This window comes from Lepisma saccharinum, chromosome 2, assembly GCF_977018435.1.
Source record: "Lepisma saccharinum chromosome 2, izLepSacc3.1, whole genome shotgun sequence".
Lineage (NCBI taxonomy): Eukaryota > Metazoa > Arthropoda > Insecta > Zygentoma > Lepismatidae > Lepisma > Lepisma saccharinum.
In genome coordinates, this window is record NC_139230.1 from 28,314,889 (window position 1) to 28,333,005 (window position 18,117).

General features: G+C 39.3%; 1 protein-coding gene across 1 annotated transcript in view; it reads left to right on the forward strand.

The window, feature by feature from the left end:
• Positions 1–432: 432 nt before the first annotated feature.
• The window catches only part of su(r) (dihydropyrimidine dehydrogenase su(r)), a 120,503-nt gene continuing 102,818 nt past the window's right edge, over positions 433–18,117 (forward strand). The window contains exon 1 of the mRNA XM_083117198.1: positions 433–590. Within this exon, the coding sequence (XP_082973324.1) occupies positions 549–590 (42 nt within the window). The 5' untranslated portion in view covers positions 433–548. The remainder of the gene's footprint in view (positions 591–18,117) is intronic.

The window sequence follows — 18,117 nt, forward strand, 5'->3', positions numbered from 1 at the left end:
GGGGGTATGATATCACCCCCCAGCTAACATTTTTCACTTGAAGCACTGATTTTTCTGTTTTTTAACAATTTGTTACTAATTACCAGACCAGTCATTGGGTACTAAGCTTCCTGTTGAGAGTTTGTGAGCTTGGCATAATTTATTTCTGAAAAAATGTAGCTATGCTAATTTTATCAAAAAAATCACACTGAAATATCTATGATACTGGTTTCTTCCTTTTTGTAAATGTAGAGGCTTCAAACAGAAAGAGATTGTATTTATTGGGAGAGATAAGACAAGGTTAGCAACATCGTAAAAGCTGTCTAGCTTTGTTTGAGTTTGTGACGTGTTGCCCTTATCAACAACTCCAACCTCGCAATGCCCGATGTTTGCTTCTCTCATCTCGAGGACTTCGATGTTGACGTCAGGCAGTTCCTCCACGTTCCGAACATCACGTGACTTATATGTTACGGTCGTTTGCAGACTATATCCGAAGCAGTTACCCTGGATTTCGTGTTGTTGGCAGCAACTGATAAGGTGCTCTGAAAAAACAAGTGAAATCAAATATAATGTCCCAGTATTTGCTTAGCAAGGACGTTCCTGATATTGAGGTAAGTAAGGGCCAAATGTATTTTCGTAGAATGTGGATACTTGCACAGAATAACGGACTACGTTCACAGACGCCTGACCTAAAAGACTAATAGACTAATACTATGTTAGTCAGGGGCGTCTGAGCCTTATTAAATGTGGAGTGAATGAACGAAATCTGATACCACTGTTCGAATTAAGCTCTTTGAGCGATGATTGAGTTGATGTTTTAAGTCCACTTTATGCACAGTAAGGCTAATCGGGACTGGACCTACAGTTTAAAGTGGAATCCGAACCACTATGTACCTCCACCGGGTGAATTTAGCTTTTTTGCTCTGGGGGCATGCCCACTTGTGATTTTGGAAGATACGTTTTTGATTGATTGATTGATTTGTTGTTTTAAGTCCACTTTATGCACAGTAAGGCTAATCGGGACTGGACCTACAGTTTAAAGTGTGATCGGAACCACTGTGCCATGTGCCTCCACCGGGTATCGAACCCGGGACCCCTTTATTACAAGGCGACGACGGGAAGATACTTTTTTTTTGGATATGCAAATTTGTATATGTTATCAATCAGTATACTAAACTATTGCCTTGCGGTTCTAAGTACCTTACAACTTTGGTTCTAACCTAGGTCATTAAAACTTATAACATTTCAGCGTAATTTAGAAACACTTAGTACCCTATATTTGCATTCTAAGAAAACCCAAACCCATACACAAAGCAGCTATCGAACTAATAACCCCGAAAACTTGACCAACTTTTTGTTGCCAACTTTTAAAACTTAATGTTCACCTAACCTACCTACAAGCTTCTTGTGAATACAAAGCGGCTAGAATCTACTTGCCGTCTTTTTTTCCTTTCGGTGGTAAGCGATGGGGGTTAACAACACTGCAGGCTCGTGTTTGCGTCCGCGTTGTGAATGCGTGTGCTTCGCTCGTTTGCGTTCGGGGTGGTGATTGTTTTTTTCCATTTGGCGAGTGGCTAAGATTTTCTTCCAAAACAAAAAAGTTCCTTCGGATTCTTTTGCGGACCACTTAGTGAAGTTCCAATAGAAAAGGAGTGCGGATTTGGCAAATAAAATAAACAAACAAAAAAAAAAAAAAAAAAAAAACAGGTTCCAAAAAATTATAGATAACAATTTAGTGCATCGTTGAAAACCCTTATTGTTGACTTGTTTCCAGACTGCGGCGTTTCTTTTGGTAAGTATTTTTTTTCTTCTTTCCGGTTTCTGTTAACGATAGCCCCACGAATCATTCGCGTTAGCCCCAAAAACCATGCACGGGTAGCCCCACGAACCATTCACGGGGACGAGGTTAGGTTAGACCTGTTAGGTTAGGTTCCATTAACACTCTATTCATCGAAAAATTCCCTCCGTACGTTCAATTCCGCGTATCCGGATAACAACGGATTTCCTCGATTTCCTCCTATAGGCCTACGTTGTTTTTCCTCGCATCAGGACTGACGTTTTTTTAATTCCTTATACAATAAGCTTTCCAACGATATATGACACGTGTCTAATATAGACTCTTACTCTTACCTATAATTCATATAGAATATTAAGTGGAAAACAGTCTGCTGTTGTCTCGGCTCGTGTATTGTTCATTTGCAGAATAATGTCCTTTTTTAATCCTCATGGCTGACCATTAATGGACAGGAATAATTTTTCAATTGTGCTTGTTACATAGTTAAGAAATTGTCATACTGTATGCTCTTTCTAACAAAGGACAAGAGAGAAAGAGGAGAGGAGAAGGAAGAAAATGAAGGAAAAAGAGCGTGAGATATAAAGCCCAATCCACATTCTATATGGAAGTATATATTTTTAGCCTTTTAGGTGAAAGTACAGTTCACTAGTGAAAGCCACCTGCTAGAAAGTTCCAAAACAACTTTCTAATAGTCTGGAGGGAGTAATGTTTTGTGTATATATAATGCCCTGTTTTTGGTATCTTGTTACTTTTGTACTTGATACAGAGTCTGATGAAGACCTTGCTAGAAGGTTGAAACGTTACGTTTAGTTTATGTTTTTAATAAAATAAATTACTGCCTTGGTCAGCATATTTATATTTTTTCATAATCATGGAAACAAGGCTTAATGGTGTTATAATATCAATAACAAAAAGAGGGGTGGAGTGAAATATGCGAATATTATAAATTCGAATTCTTAATACATAATCCTAAAACAATCATTTTTATTTGTTTTTTGTTTTTTTTAAATAAAAATCGGTTGGATCATATTTGGAGCAAAGCAACCTTTCTGAGGGCCACGATATGTTGCTGTTGAGTGATGCGTGGTCTGTGTATCTAGTCCCATTGCCGCCGTTTTATGACTTTCTCTCGTGGTCACTGACTTACACAGGGAGAGTGCTGATTGAGCTACAGCCCCTCCCGAAATTTTGAGAAAATCGAAATTTTCAAATGAAAGAAGTAAAGAATGCGGGAAAAACCAAAGTGGTAAATGTAACTCCCTTAAAATGAGCCCCAATTACCATTCTTGTCTTTGAATAACCTTTAAAACGAAGGTTAATAATGGTAAATTACTTTATTGTGTATCCCGTCCCCCGCTTGGAACACAGTTATGTAATATTAGCCTTAGAATTCCAGACCCCTCCGAAAATAAATCCTGCGTACGCCTATGCTCGTGGTGCTAGGAAAACCCTCTAAAATTTGGGGTTCATGCTGGAGTTCGAACCCTAAATGAAATACATTATTAAGAAAACAATAATAGAAGAAATTCAAAGTAAAATTTTACTTTTGCGAGGATGGAAAAGTACACCATCTGTTCGCTGTGCATAATTTCCATTGCCAAAAGTTTAAACATATGCTGCATTAAGTGTTAATGAAATTTTTGTGTTGTGTGGTCACACCGATAACATTTCATTTTTATCATTCGTTATTTTAAAATGTTGTCATGATGATGCATATTGATTTTTGGTTTGCATACCATTTACACGATTATCAGTAAGCACAATCTGGGCAACGTTTCACGCTATTAGCAATTTCTGCAAATCTTTTTCTTAAGATAAATTTTCATCCAAAATATTCGCGTCGTTTATGTTTTTAAATCATATCCAAATCGTATCGTTATCCAAGGGTCAAAAACATTTGACATATGAAATCTGGTTTTGAAATCTGGTTTTGAGAGACCGTCAGTTTTAAACTTCTTATTTCTGGTCAATTTCGGTCCTAATATCTCTTAAAAGCAATCTCCTAAAAATCTGAGTTTAGGCTACTGTGAAGTCCTACAAAAAAAGAAATAAGGGTGGAATTATAATATAGTTAAAATATCGAGCCCTAGATATGTGATTGAAAGACTAAGCTGATAAGTTCTTTTGTCTTTCATCTTCTTCTTCTTCTTCTCTTCCATTCCCTTATGCCGTTAAGCGTCGGGTACCTCGTTCTGTCCATCTCATCCACTCCGTCCGGTCTCGACTCATTCTTCTCATTTCGTTCTTAGTTTTTCCATATTTTAATCCTACCTTTTCTATTCTATCTTCCCATGTATTTCTTGGCCTGCCTCTTCCTACTCTACCCTCAACCCTCATATCCATCACTTGCTTGGCTTTCCTATCTTCATTCATTCTATTTACATGTCCATACCACTTCAGCTGGCGTTCCTCTACTACTTCAGTCATTGTCTTCTTTTGTTTTACCTCTTCTCTTATTCTTTCATTTCTTATTCTGTCTCTTCGAGTTTTCCCCACTGTTCTTCTAAGATATTTCATCTCTATTGCTTGAAATTTACTTAGATGTTTATCTTGGAGTGCTAAGTAATACTTTAGTGGGAAAAAGAGAGATCAGTATAAAAACAAAAATGCAACTCTTTTGTCTTTCAAGGTTTTCAAATTGTGCACCACGATGGAATGGAATTTGTAATTTTGATATTTTGCGACCCTTTTCTCTCACTTTTGGCTAATCGCGACGATGAGGATATATGATGATTAGGCGAAGGAACACCCATGCCCATCCCGGGATTCGAACTCGTTAGTCTGCAAAACGCGGTCCAGGATGTACTGCGTGGAAGAGAGGTTGACAATTGGGTGTATTCCGAAAGGGCCACCCCTAACACCCCACTGTACTGAATTGTTTAAAAACACAGACACCCATCAGAACCAAAATTACTTTTCAATGGTGAAGGGAGTTGGGGTTCAAATGCCCCAAAATTCAAGTGTGTACACAAAATGTGAATATGTAATTTAAAGTCCATCGATTCTTCGAATGATCAAATATTTCCAATAATTTTTAGTTATAATTTTGTGAGCATCGGTTGATGTCATTGAAATTAGTCTCAACGGTCTAAAAATATAAGCAGTGTTTCGCACATTTCTTTCAGTGTCCTTACTGAGAAATGAAAAATCTCAATACTTACCCGACACCAAATCCCAATACATAAAACGGTCTAATATTCGATTGCACTGTTAAGTTTTACACATATACAGCTAAGTACATTACATTATTTTGCAACAACTTCATGAAATTCGAAGGTTATATGTTTCTGCAATTAAGGTAAAAATTGACTTTCAAGACTAAATGTTATAGTTTTTTGTAAATATGAGGTGTAAGAAAGAGTACGCCATTCAAGATCTTTAAAAGTAAATCAAATATGATTTCTATTCTTCATTAAAACCAGAGCTGCACATGAAATTTTAAAATTTAAGATTCTGGGAGAATAGCCAACTTCGAATGAACTAGAATGTATGTGAATAAAAAAAATACATTCGAATCTGAAATGTTCGTGTAAATACATGTGTTAATGTGGTAAGAAGTACAATGTATTACAGGTGTGCATGAATTTACGCAGCAAGTTGCAGCTTGTTAAGAATAATAAATCGAATAATAAATAAGTATAGATTGTCCTCCCTAATAGTAAACGAAAGTAAAACAAAATATATATGAAATGTGGGAGGAAACCAAATAAAGAAGATAAACTAATAACAGACACAACGAGTCTTGATAATGTTGAATCTTTTAAATACTTAGGCTCAATTGTGAATACCAATAATTCAATAAAGAAGAAATAATTATAGCAGGAAACAAAGCTTTTTATTCAAATAAAAACTTATTACAAAATTATCTCATCTCAAAAAAATCAAAACTTGTTATATTGGTCAATCATTAGACCAGTGACAACATATGCCTTTGAAACATGGGTCCTGAAAGATAGCCTAATACAAAAACTACTAATATTTGAAAGGAGAATATTAAGAAAAATATTTAACCCTTCGAAAATGAGCGATGGCTTTTGGAGAATTAAAGCAAATGACGAGCTAGACCAGTTGATTAAGCATAAGAATATAATTCGATTCATAAAAGCCCAAATATGAATATGGTTAGGGCATATCGAAAGATTGTCCAATGAGAGAACAGTCAAAAAGATATATAAATGGAAACCATTTGTCAAGAGGCCAATAGGTAGACCTAAAGTTAGATAGGAAGATGATGTTAGAAATGATATTAGAATAATGAAGATCTCAAATTGGAAGAAGGATGTCCAGGATAGAATTAAATGGAAGAAAATTGTTGAGCAGACCAAAACTCATAAAGAGTTCTAGCGCCAAGTAAGAAGAAGAAGATTGAGATTAGTGTTGCCCACGGGACGAGACGGGACACGCTTTTAAAAGTTAGAGACGAGACGAGATTGATCATGTGTCCCGAGACAAACGAATATTTTCGAGACGAGACAGCATTTCACAGCATTTCCACGAGCCGAGACAGGCCAAAGTCTCGTCTCGTGGGCAACACTAATTGAGATTGTCCTCCCCTCCCTATAATTGAGATTACTTGATGCTTGCGGGCGTAAATGACTTTAGCGTGGTTAAGCTATGTCAGAAAAAAATCTCGGAAATCGGGGGAAGGGAAGTTGCAATGACTTCTTTGGAAGCAACCCGGAGCTAAAAGAAATTGCAACCAAAAGAAGGCAATTTTCCCATACCACTTCCTCAAATACCACCCTGATCAGAAAAGTTCTGTGAACCTCCTGGTACTGACTGTTGACCTTACAATCACGTGACCAAGATATCACAGGATCTGTTTAGCCACAAATCTCTGCCGCAAACAATACTTGCCTCTGGGTACAGGGAACAAAAGAATGTGCCGTACAAAACATGCCATGTCCGGCGTTTCCCTTGCAGTACAAAGAGGGCGTGACCGCGTATCAGTGACGGCGCCAGAGAAAATTGACTGGGGGCGGAAGGGGGCGATAAAATATTGTAGGGGACAGTTACATTACTTGCACACAATGTACGTATATGCGTGCATGTACGATCTCTCGTCGAGCTAATGTAGCCTCTAAAGTGTGTTCATGTAGGCTTACATTCAGCCCCGGCCCTAGGAATTTTGCCGCCCCGTGCAATTTTACTTCTTGCTGCCCCCACCCCAAAATACGTACAGTCTTAGAAAAAAATACCTGGGCCACGGGACGTAGAATTTCGTAACGTCTTAAAGCCTGTTGTTTATGCAACCCAAATAACAAAATATTCGCTTAAGTTTGCCTGGTGATTCTGACTTCTCGGGAAGGATTGAGCTTTGATAGCATGAGTCACATGACTCGTGCCCCAGCCACAACAAACAGCTGGGTGCTACGATGCCTCCAGAAGAAAATTTCAGGAACTGGTTTCTTGACAAGAGCTACTCGTAAGGAAATACTATTCTATCAAGTGATATTAGAGTCATTGTCAAGAAGGTTCGCTGAAATGATGGTTCTCATCACAGACCACATGCCACACGTTAATTGTTTAAGTCTAGTTCATGCACTGGACCTACAGATTAAAATGGGATTCGAACCAAATGCCTCTCTACTTGGTATTGAATTCGGAAGCCTTTCATTACATGGCGAAGACGTTACCACTACGAAATCAGAGAGGCAATGGAACCCCTTGAGAAAGAGATAAGCGAAAATTGCTACCTGACAAACCATATTTGCCCGTAAATTTTAAATATAAGACAATATTTTGTACTGACAGTTTCGAACCGTGGGAGAGGCATATATTTTTTTGTACCATCGTCCATTTCACGAGTTTATAATTCTTCCTCACCGACACGAGTAACGCGAGTGGTAGAAGAAAAGCGAAGTAAAATAACTGAAACAGAAATAAAAGGAAAAAGCGAAATAAATTTTATTCATAATATTCTGCAGTCACTTGAGTTGTATTCACGGGATGCTATCTTTAAAGAAAGCCGTGGTCTCTTCCTTGTCTTTTTCGCTTTCTTTGTGCTCTTGCTTCCCCCGTCACGATTGGTCTAAAACTAATTAATGCGACGTTAATTAAACAATCCAAACAACGAAACAATGCACAATCAACTGCACAAAACATCATTCCAAATGTTTTCGAATCGGAAAACAATTGAGATGCTGTAAAATGACTTAAGATGCAGTAATAAAGTGGGAATTCGGTACCGTATAGAATTAAATCGGTAGAGATGTTCGATTTGATTGGATGTTTGTTATTTAGATTTGCTATTCTTTCACTTTTGGCAAATAGCGACGATGAAGATGAGTGATGCTATGATGAAATTGATGAAGGGACACTTACCAAGGACACCCACGCCCAAGTCGAGATTCTAACCAGGGACCCATGGCATCGTAGGGCGCTGTGCTAACCACTCCTCCATGGAGTGGACATTATAGCATATTTTGTGTGCTCAATTGGGATCAATCAATGGAATGAATAGGCATATTATATGATTAATAAATTCATATCATAATACCACGTCATATTATTCGGCACGAAGTAACATCAGAGACATTCAATCTTGCATTTTTGCCTTTCAACTAATTCTTTGAATTCAGGTTAATCACAACAATAAGATAAATTATGAAGAAAATGATAGTGAATGTGGGATATTGACAGTTATTACGAATTTCCTGAGAGAAACAACATTAAGCAGGCTCGGTGGTCAAGCTCATTAAGTGATTGACATTCGATATCGTCGCCAAAGTTATCGGGTTTGAGTACCGTCCTTGTCGGGGGTGTTTGACTATTTCGTCATCAATTTCATGTAATGGTCACTCGTCCTTATCGTCGCGATCATCGAACAGGGAATAAAAATTATAAAAATAAATACGATGGAAGAGTACTTATTTCATCTCTCACGAAATCTCCTACAAAACCGGAATATATAAAATACATGTATATTCATTCACATACATTTTCGATTTCTATATTTAACGGGAGAGCAATTTTCAATTCGACAAACCGAGAGGCGGAGAAACTGTCAAGTCTCGTTTCTTCTTGGCACCTCCGTAATCGAGTTGTTCTGTTTGTCATTGGCTTTGTATTGGCAATTATTGTCATTATTCTTCCCCTGCAGGTAAACCATAACGATGAATTATGATGAAATGAAGCAGATAAAAGGGCAAGAACAAGAAAGTCATGCCTGTTCGGGACTCCAACCCAGAACCTTATGTAACGAGATTTGAAATTCTGGAGAAGGCGTCAGTGTTTCGCTTGGTTTTCTCTTTCCTCTACTTCTCTTATATTATCATACATGTATAATAAAAATGGATCTGATACGATATGTTGCGATTCATAATTGTGCTGGTTAGATGCTACAGATGTGAACTCCAACCTGCAATATATTATTCCCTTTTTATTTCGTATCTGGTTGAACATGAAATTTTCTTACACTGTGACAATTTCTTTCTTAGTTTTGGTTTGGTGCACATATATGCTAATCTGGACTCAACCTTCAGTTTAAAGTGGGATACTAACCACTATGTGCATCCATCGTGTATCAAACCCGGGATCCACTGATTACAAGGCGACGACGTTATCACTACTCCATCGAGGAGGCCCCATGACAAAATGTTATTCACTCGATCTCTACCATAATTTATTTCAGCATTTACATTTTCGTTTTCTTCTTCTTTTTTCCTTTTGTTAACTACTCTTATACAACTCTTTTTGCGTCTTCGAATTTCTTCTTGTTTCAGGAAAAAATAATACATGCAGGCTGTATAAAAATCCCCCGTTCAAATAGATAAAACGTTCACTCTCGAGAACTAATTTACATGTTTATCACTAACGTAACCATTAGGAAACTATTGAAATGTTAACTGATATAACTGCAGATGAAACAATACTTACAGCCACTAACGAAATATCTATTCTTGTGTAGCCTCACAGACAAGTATCTGGTGAGTCATTCACTCTTGCTGACTACGGGCGAAGGTCACTGAACTAAAGGGTGGTGGCAAGCAAGCAGGCTTCTGTTCTACCAAAGACGAGGTCACGTGTTCCAGTTATCAATGGCGTACGAAATAAGGAGGAACACAGCTATCTGACGTATGTTTTGGTCCCGTCATTGCACGTAGACAGTGGCGTATGCTGGTTCTAACGAGTGGGTAATCTCCGACCTTTTGATCCTCAAACTCCAAAAGTTTCCGTGCAATTTATGTCACGCTCCATATTGGATTTAGGAATATTGTGTCGGAATGTTTGTCTTATTGCTACGATCACAATCAATTAATTCTCGTTATTGCAGTTTACTATACGCGTAGAATTTCAAATAATAAAACAAGACAGTATTATAAAGCTATAAAAAAACAGCCTGTGAAATATAAAAATGAAAGACGTGCACTAGTGAAATAAAAACCCGCAATATTGATTTAAGTGCAAAATTCAACTTACTCCAGGACCCGATTACTTGTGCCGTACTACATCCAAAGCACGCTGTTTGTCCAGTTGCACGTCAATACGTGTCTGGGCGAAAGATTGCAGCTTAACAAAGGAAGTTATGTGACTTTTGGATTTTTCATGTTTGGCACAAGTGTTGCAAAGATTACAGTCACGCGTCCATACATTCTTTTCAGCCCCGAAAAGTAAGCACGGCGAACAAAAATGCAAAGCTTATTAACACTTATACTTCCTGTCAACCATGGTGTTTTGTCATAATTTGCTTGCGAAAATGCCTCACATATTCCCGATTTTGTCTTTGTGTGTAGAAATAAGTTCAAGCGATGACACTGGCCTACCTGTATTAACAATTTGCAACTTCTCCTGAAAAGATCTTGTTCCAAAAGGTTTCACCAGCAAATCTTGTATCACATCCATTACCCTTTAACACAGCACTATCACGACAAACACTAACACCTAAATAAATAATAAACACGAAGCACAGCACGAAGCCAACGACTACACGCATTCAGTTTCACGCGCCAAACTTCTGTTGTTGTGTTCCTGGCTCAGAATGAAATTCCCTATGAATAATAAAAAAAATCCCTTTCCGAGCTCGAAATGACAGGTTTTTAAAAGTTCGAATCATTGCAGGTCAGAGTCAGAATTTTATTTCGGGATGGGGATCATCCCTTATTAGCAGCCGCCACATAAATTTGAAACAGTGGGGTTAGAAGTCCTGAAGATGAATCTCAGATTATTACAACGTATTAAGCAAAGTGTTTAATCCTGCTAATGAAGTAAAATGAATTACCACTATACACTTTTTAAATTAGATATTTGTACTATTTCGGGGAGGGGGGTTTCCCTTTAAAAAAATATTCAGTTCCGTGAGAGAAGTATTCTCGCTGCTTTTGAAGATTAGAGAGGAGAAACAATCACTATTTTTGTAAATACAAGGATAAGGGGAGTCAGCAAATAGGTGCTTTAATTGCTTAAGCCTTGAATTTTAATTCAGTTTGCTTCATCTTCAATATTTAAGCTTTTCCCTTTTGATAAATTTATGTTCAAGTAACAGAAATCAGCAAGACAGAAGCAAATGTAAAGTGAAAATTAGCGTAGAATTGGTTTGCCCATGTTATTCAGTTTTCCTGTTCTTCGCACTCTACCGGGTACGTTTTCCCTAGTTGAGCGGAGGGAACGGAAAAGGCTCTCAAGGTTGAGAGTGCGACCGGTGGACTCTCACAAGAAGGAGCTTACCCTGGGCACGGAATCACCGCGCCTGAAAAGCAGTGTTTCCTCCCCCTCTTTATTTTGTCCTCCCTCCTCGCCAAGGGTTGTAAGGAAAGCGGGAGGAATGACGTCAGGGTGAGATTCCCTGAAGTCATTCCACCGGCTGGAGGAAAAGTGGGTGCGTATAGAGGTCCCTCAACTTTCGTATTCTGTTTCATTTCAGAACCCTATCCGATGTAGGTTTTAGGTTCTGTTTCTGTTCGGTTATTTCACGTTGTCTTCCTGCTTATGTTATTCGCGACGAAGGCTCTGGATTCGATAATCTGGACAATAACGGGATTGTGTTGGTTGCTTGATTTGATGTCTTAAGTTCACTTTATGTCCTGTTAGGCTAATCGTGAATGGACCTACAGTTTAAAGGGGGATCCGAACCACTATGTTCCTCCACCGAGTATCGAACCCGGGATCCCTTAATTACAAGGCGCCCACGATCCCACTCCGCCATCGGGGATTGTGTTCGCAACGAATGAATCAAATTTGAGTGATATGATATGCAACCATTGGAAGACTATTGAAAGAAAAGCTACGGGAACCTGCCAGTTTTTCTACTGCAGACAGGAAACCATAAACATGCAAGAGAAGCTTATATTCTATGAAACCTGACGCTATGTGCTCGAATACTGGCTATATATAATCCATAGAGGCATAGCAACGTTAAACAACCTCTTATATGATACATATAGGTTTAAAAAGGTCGAAATACAAAGATTGTGTGCGCCTCACTGATGGCGTAGTGGTAAGGCCTTGTAATCAAGGGGTCTCGGGTACGATACCAGGTGATCGCATATAGTGGTTCGGATCCCACTTTAAACTGTATGCAGTTCAGATTAGTCTATCTGTGCCGGTGACTCAGTCGGTAACGCGTCTGACTACCATGCTATAGGCCCCGGGTTCGATCCCCGGCCGGTTCAAGCCAGGGAACTTTTCTAACGTTGGAAGCGGCCCCGGCGCCCACCCAGCGTCGAATGACATGGATACCTGGGGGAAACCCTGGGGGTAAAGGCGGTCAGGGGCGTGATGCTGATCACATCACCCCCCACTCACGAACGAATCAAGAAAGTATGGGGCGGCGTGATGCTGATCACATCACCCCCACTCACGAACGAATCAAGAAAGTGTGGGGCGTTACCCCCACACCCCCTATACGCCTTCATGGCGTAGCGCTAAGCACAGGTGAGAACTTTACCTTTTTTTGCATAAAGTGGACTTACAACAAAATTTAAAATTGCGATAAAGATTATGATAAGGTATTAAAGAATTGGGTCTAACACATTTTTTTATTGTTTACCAATGACCTTGTTAACGGTGGAAGCGGTCCCGGCGTCTACCCAGCGTCGAATAACATGGGTACCTGGGGGAAACCCTGGGGGGTAAAGGCGGTCAGGGGCGTGATGCTGATCACATCACCCCCACTCACGACCGGATCAAGAAAGTGTGGGGCGTTACCCCCACACCCCTTAGCAGCTTTAAGAAACCTGATTTTTTGGGGGGGTTACAAATGCCCTTTCTGCTCCCGTCAAGTTACGCCTATGAAAAAACAGGAATTCAAAGTAAAAGACTGTCCCGACTAAATCGGGAGACACGTCTGATAGATTTACAAATGGGAAAATCATAATTAAGCGTGTAGTTGAAAACAACCTATTTTCATATATTGCATGCAGCTCTACTTTTTCTGCAATGTGGATCAAGAACTGGGGACGTGGAGAAGCACAACACTCCACGTAACCAATAGTCACGTGACCCTCTTTGCTTTCCTGTCATGTTGACCTTCGCGTGGAACACATTTCTCGGTGTTAAGACAGGCAAAATCACCCGATCATCGAAGGGTGCAATATGTGTTGCCTACCCTCCTGCATTACTTGCTCCTATTAAAGCCTTATGGGGAAGAACTTTTTTCCATGACTGTACACCCAACGGCAAATGAAACAGTAGGCGAATTGTCCACTACCATTTTCATTCAGTCTGTATTACACAATGTGATGACAATGAATTGAAATAAAGACGTCAATATGCAGAGAACAATGGCTGCTTCGAACCAACATAGTTTCATTCCTTAAAACAACGCAGGATGTAGAATAAAAAAGTAATGAAATTAGCGATGGACAATTTGCATACCATTATCTTTGCCGTTGACTGTACAAAGAAAACGTAATGTATGAACAACTAAGGCTCTGTCCAAAAGGTACAAAGTACATACTTGAAGCATGGTCTTAACGGAAGTGACGTCACTTAGTACAGTTCGAAGATGTCAAGTTCACGAGATATCGAGACCACAGGGCAGAGCACACGAACTTGGAGGCTTGGTCATGTGACAAGTGGACTTGTTGTTCATTTGTTTGAAATCGCGGAGGTAGAAAACCAGCAAGTTGTTTGTTGCAGTTCTCCTAAGGTGGCGGACCCTGTGGCCGAGTGGTTAGCACATCGCGCTGCGACGCCAAGGGTCCCGGGTTCGAATCCTGCTCGGGCTTGGTTATTTGTGAATGTCCATCAATTTCATCATTTCATCACTCATCCCCATCTTCGCAAATTAGCCAAGAGGCACAAAACGCGAAGTAAAATAAACTAAATCAATCAATCAATTCTTCTAAGGTGTGGAAATGTATATATTAGAACATTTACAAATGCTATGTGATTTCTGTGGTGAAAAACAAGTGTTTGAAACGTGTCCTCTGTTATATCTGTTATATCTACTGACCGTATTTGGCGATGGAGTCGAAGTGCAGTTCGAAAGATCTTCACTTCCAGTCCACGACTTCAAGACCGCACTGCGAGATCATTCTCGAAGTATGCTCGCTTCAAGTACGGTCTTGCACCTTTTGGACACGGCCTAAGCTTGTTATCTGTGGCAATTTCACATGGTATAATATATAATTCTTAACATAATAAAATGAAATAATATATAATGTGAGAAGATAATTTATTCATAAATAAAAAATAATATATATTTAAGCCTAACAATAATAAAATATCTGTTGCATTTACTCACCATAGTTTCTGCCGACGTGCAGAACTCTCAGCTCTCCTGTTTTGTTTCACTTTTCTCATGACTATTTATACTCTACATAATTATGTATATTTGCCAGAACGTTGTACATGAAGTAAAATATCTTCATTTCATCACTATTTACAATAAACTATGAATGTACAATTATGTACGCCTCGTAAACCATGATTTCTTCATGATTACACTGTTCACTTTGTACCTTTTCCGCCCTTAAGTTGGAAAGCTTACAAATGAACTTTTCTAGCTTTTCTATTTGCAAAGTCGCGAATAACAGAACCATCCATAGTCTAATTTTTGACCAATTTCATGTTCAATTGAGATCATGACACAAATTCACAAGTCTCTGAATACATTGTCACACTCAAACGCGCGCGCGTTCTCACACACGACATACACGAACTTCACTATCGTTACACCGACAAGATCGTAAATGAGGTGCAACCAGCAACGACAAAAACAGTGGATATTCGTACTTACTATTGCGTCTTGCGCACCATCTTTCGCGATCAACACGTCAAAGAACAGCAGCTCTATTTCCGACTACCGAATGGGACACGTCAGTTTAACTCAAACCTCGATAACAGGGGGCGGGGGCGGAGGACTGGCGCGCGATCAAACAATAGATAGCGTTGTAACTTGGCACCGCACACGCACAGTAGACGTTTTAATGGATTTAATTTGAATTTTCTCCGCCCCAAGAAGACGAAAGTGCCTCAAATAATGCAGCTTCCATTGTCTATACATTTTGCCGCCCCCTTGAGCTTGCCGCCCCTTGCAAATGCACGTGTTGCACGTACGGTAGAGCCGGCCCTGCTTACATTAAAACTTCATAATTCATCGTCTTCCTTGAGATAAACTAGTGATATAAATATTCAAGTTCTAAGATAATTATATAACTTACCAAAACCAAATGCTTCGAGGAGTTTAATTTTCTTGGAAAGAGAATATGACGTTGAAAGAAAATAATTTTGTTAAGTATTAGAAACATCGAAAGTCACTTAGTGAAGTACAATTCTCCTATTCGCATCGTATGTGCTTTGGAGACCTGAAGTACGTCTAAGAGTTGGTATTCCTCCTCCTCAATAGCAAGGACAGCCAGATGAGACAGCCCAACACACAGCATTCTGTTGCGAGCAAGACTTTTCTCAAACGTTTTAAACACGAGAAGATTTTTTCTTTATTTTTCACATGCTGCTCTGGAAACCGGGATTGCCACAGAGATTGCAAATAGTTTGTGAACCTCGCGAAATGCCCATTTATACTTGGATAGGATATCGACGAAATCCATTAATAACACTGGCCTGCATGGTTTTGGATGACACGCAAATGTCCGTTGTCTCTGAATAGTTGCAGCATGCTGTCAAAAATGAAATCCATTTTTACCGATCACGTCTAGTTTTTTTTCTTCCAGAAAATAGCAATATATTAACTGCCTTAATTTCACAATAACATGTGTAGTTCTATCATTTCCTCAATAGATGGCTCTGTTTAGATGGTGGTAAAATATTGGTTATCTACTACAATACAAATCCTCAAATTTTGAACTATAAATGCACATACAATAGTAAGCATTTAATCCGCCTTCTATCTTTACAAGACACATTGACATGAAAATTGTAAACTTTGATTACTCAAGTTCCATTTTCGAAATTTCTCATAAAAAATTCCTTCACAAAATGTCCACAACTCAATGTTATAATGTAATGGGTTGATTGAACTTAATGACGTGGAGAAAAATCCTGATCTAGGAAAAAAATACTGACGTGATGGGAAGAAATTTATTTCATAACCATCATCAGCATTCAAAATACTTACAGAATCACCCATTGGTTTGTAAACAATCGAAATTTCTCTTGCTTAAATTTATTTTGTTGCGTTCTGTAATAGGTGTAATGGAATGGCGAATATGAGAATTTTGATTGTGAAAAATCCTGACGTGATGGGAAAAAATGGATGTCATTTCTGTGATCAGCATTCAAAATACTTACAGAATCACCTATTGATTTGAAAACATCCGATTTTTTTCACAAAATGCAGTGCTGTGTAATAATACTTTTGTCACATTCTTTGTAACGCTGAAGAGTATTGGGCAAAATCTGCATTTGAGCTTTCAAAGCAATGATATCACGGGAACAAAAATTTGCAAAAGCTACAGTTATCTCATAATTCAAGAAATATTCTGACCCTGGTACACCTTCAATCTGGGGATCATCTGACCCCTGTACGCCCCTCCGATTTCCATGAAATTTGACAGGTGTATAGAGAGGCCCTATGCCCCCTGTTTCTTCCTATGCCATATTTACGTGGTTTCGGGGTCAGATCACCACTTCAATTTCTCCTCATCTTGACATTTGAGGGGGAGGGTTGCCCCCTAAAACAGTTTTTTAGCTGAAACACAAAAACACGCACTTCTTCCTTTGGGCCCCTCCATACACCTGCCAAATTTCATGGAAATCGGAGTGGCACACACGGGCCAGATCCCCGCGTCAATTTGTCTTCATCTTGACCTTTGAGGGGGGTTTTGCCCCCTAAAACAGTTTTTTTTTTCCAGCTGAAACACAAAAACACGTATTTCTTCCTTTGGGCCCCTCTATACACCTGCCAAGTTTCATGGAAATCGGAGGGGGAGACTTAGACCTCCCTGGTAAGTTTTGGATCCGGATCCGAAAGTTCTGGATCCGGATCCGAAAGTTCTGGATCCGGATCCGAAAGTTCTGGATCCGGATCCGAAAGTACCGGATCCGGATCTGAAAATTCCGGATCCGAAAAATTTTAGGATCCGGATCCTTAAGATCCGGAACCAACCGGATCCGCCAGGATCCGGATCTGGCCATCCCTAACTCATAGAACTAGCTCTGTCGTATGTGCTACATAATTGCATGCATCTATGGAGTTCTTACCTAAGATTCTGAGCTCAGTTCTCGCGCGGATTGATACATAAAACCTGCTGCAAACTTAGCCTGACGCGCGGCTTAGGTATATATGCAAAGAGCGACGAATCTTAAAAAAAGCGTTCGTTTATCTGCCCGCGATGCACACATTTTACAATAACTGACACATGTTCCTTCGTCGCAGTGTCTTTTGTTTCACAGCCATCAATGCAAATACGTGTGTCTCCTCCATTTCTTGGCTTATTTTACTGAGAATAAGCGTGGACATTACGCAGATGAATTCGTTTTGAATCGAAGTGTGAGTATAATTTGCGTTTAGAGGTCCAAGATCAATACGTTTGCGAATTACATCGTCGTATTTTGAAATTAACATCAAGAGTTAAAAAATTTCCTCTGTCAAGCCTTGCCTCATTCTCATGATCACCTCGAAATGCCAGACCGTTAATACCAAGAAACCGCAATACATCCACAACAACTGACATACGAGCCACCAGCGTTGCCCATCCCCCCCAAGGCCCATGACGCACTCCTCCCCCAAAAGGTAGAACATCCTGCCCGTTTATGCCGAATTAATTATTTTTGTTACACAAAATTTGCGGAAAAATAAAATACCAGAGATGCAACCAAAATGTTTTGTCTGGGGGGAGGGAAAGTACAAAAAAAACGTACCAATAATAATAATAACATAAATAATGACTTTATTATTATTATTATTATTATTATTTCTAGTACTGCTACCAGTAGTAGTA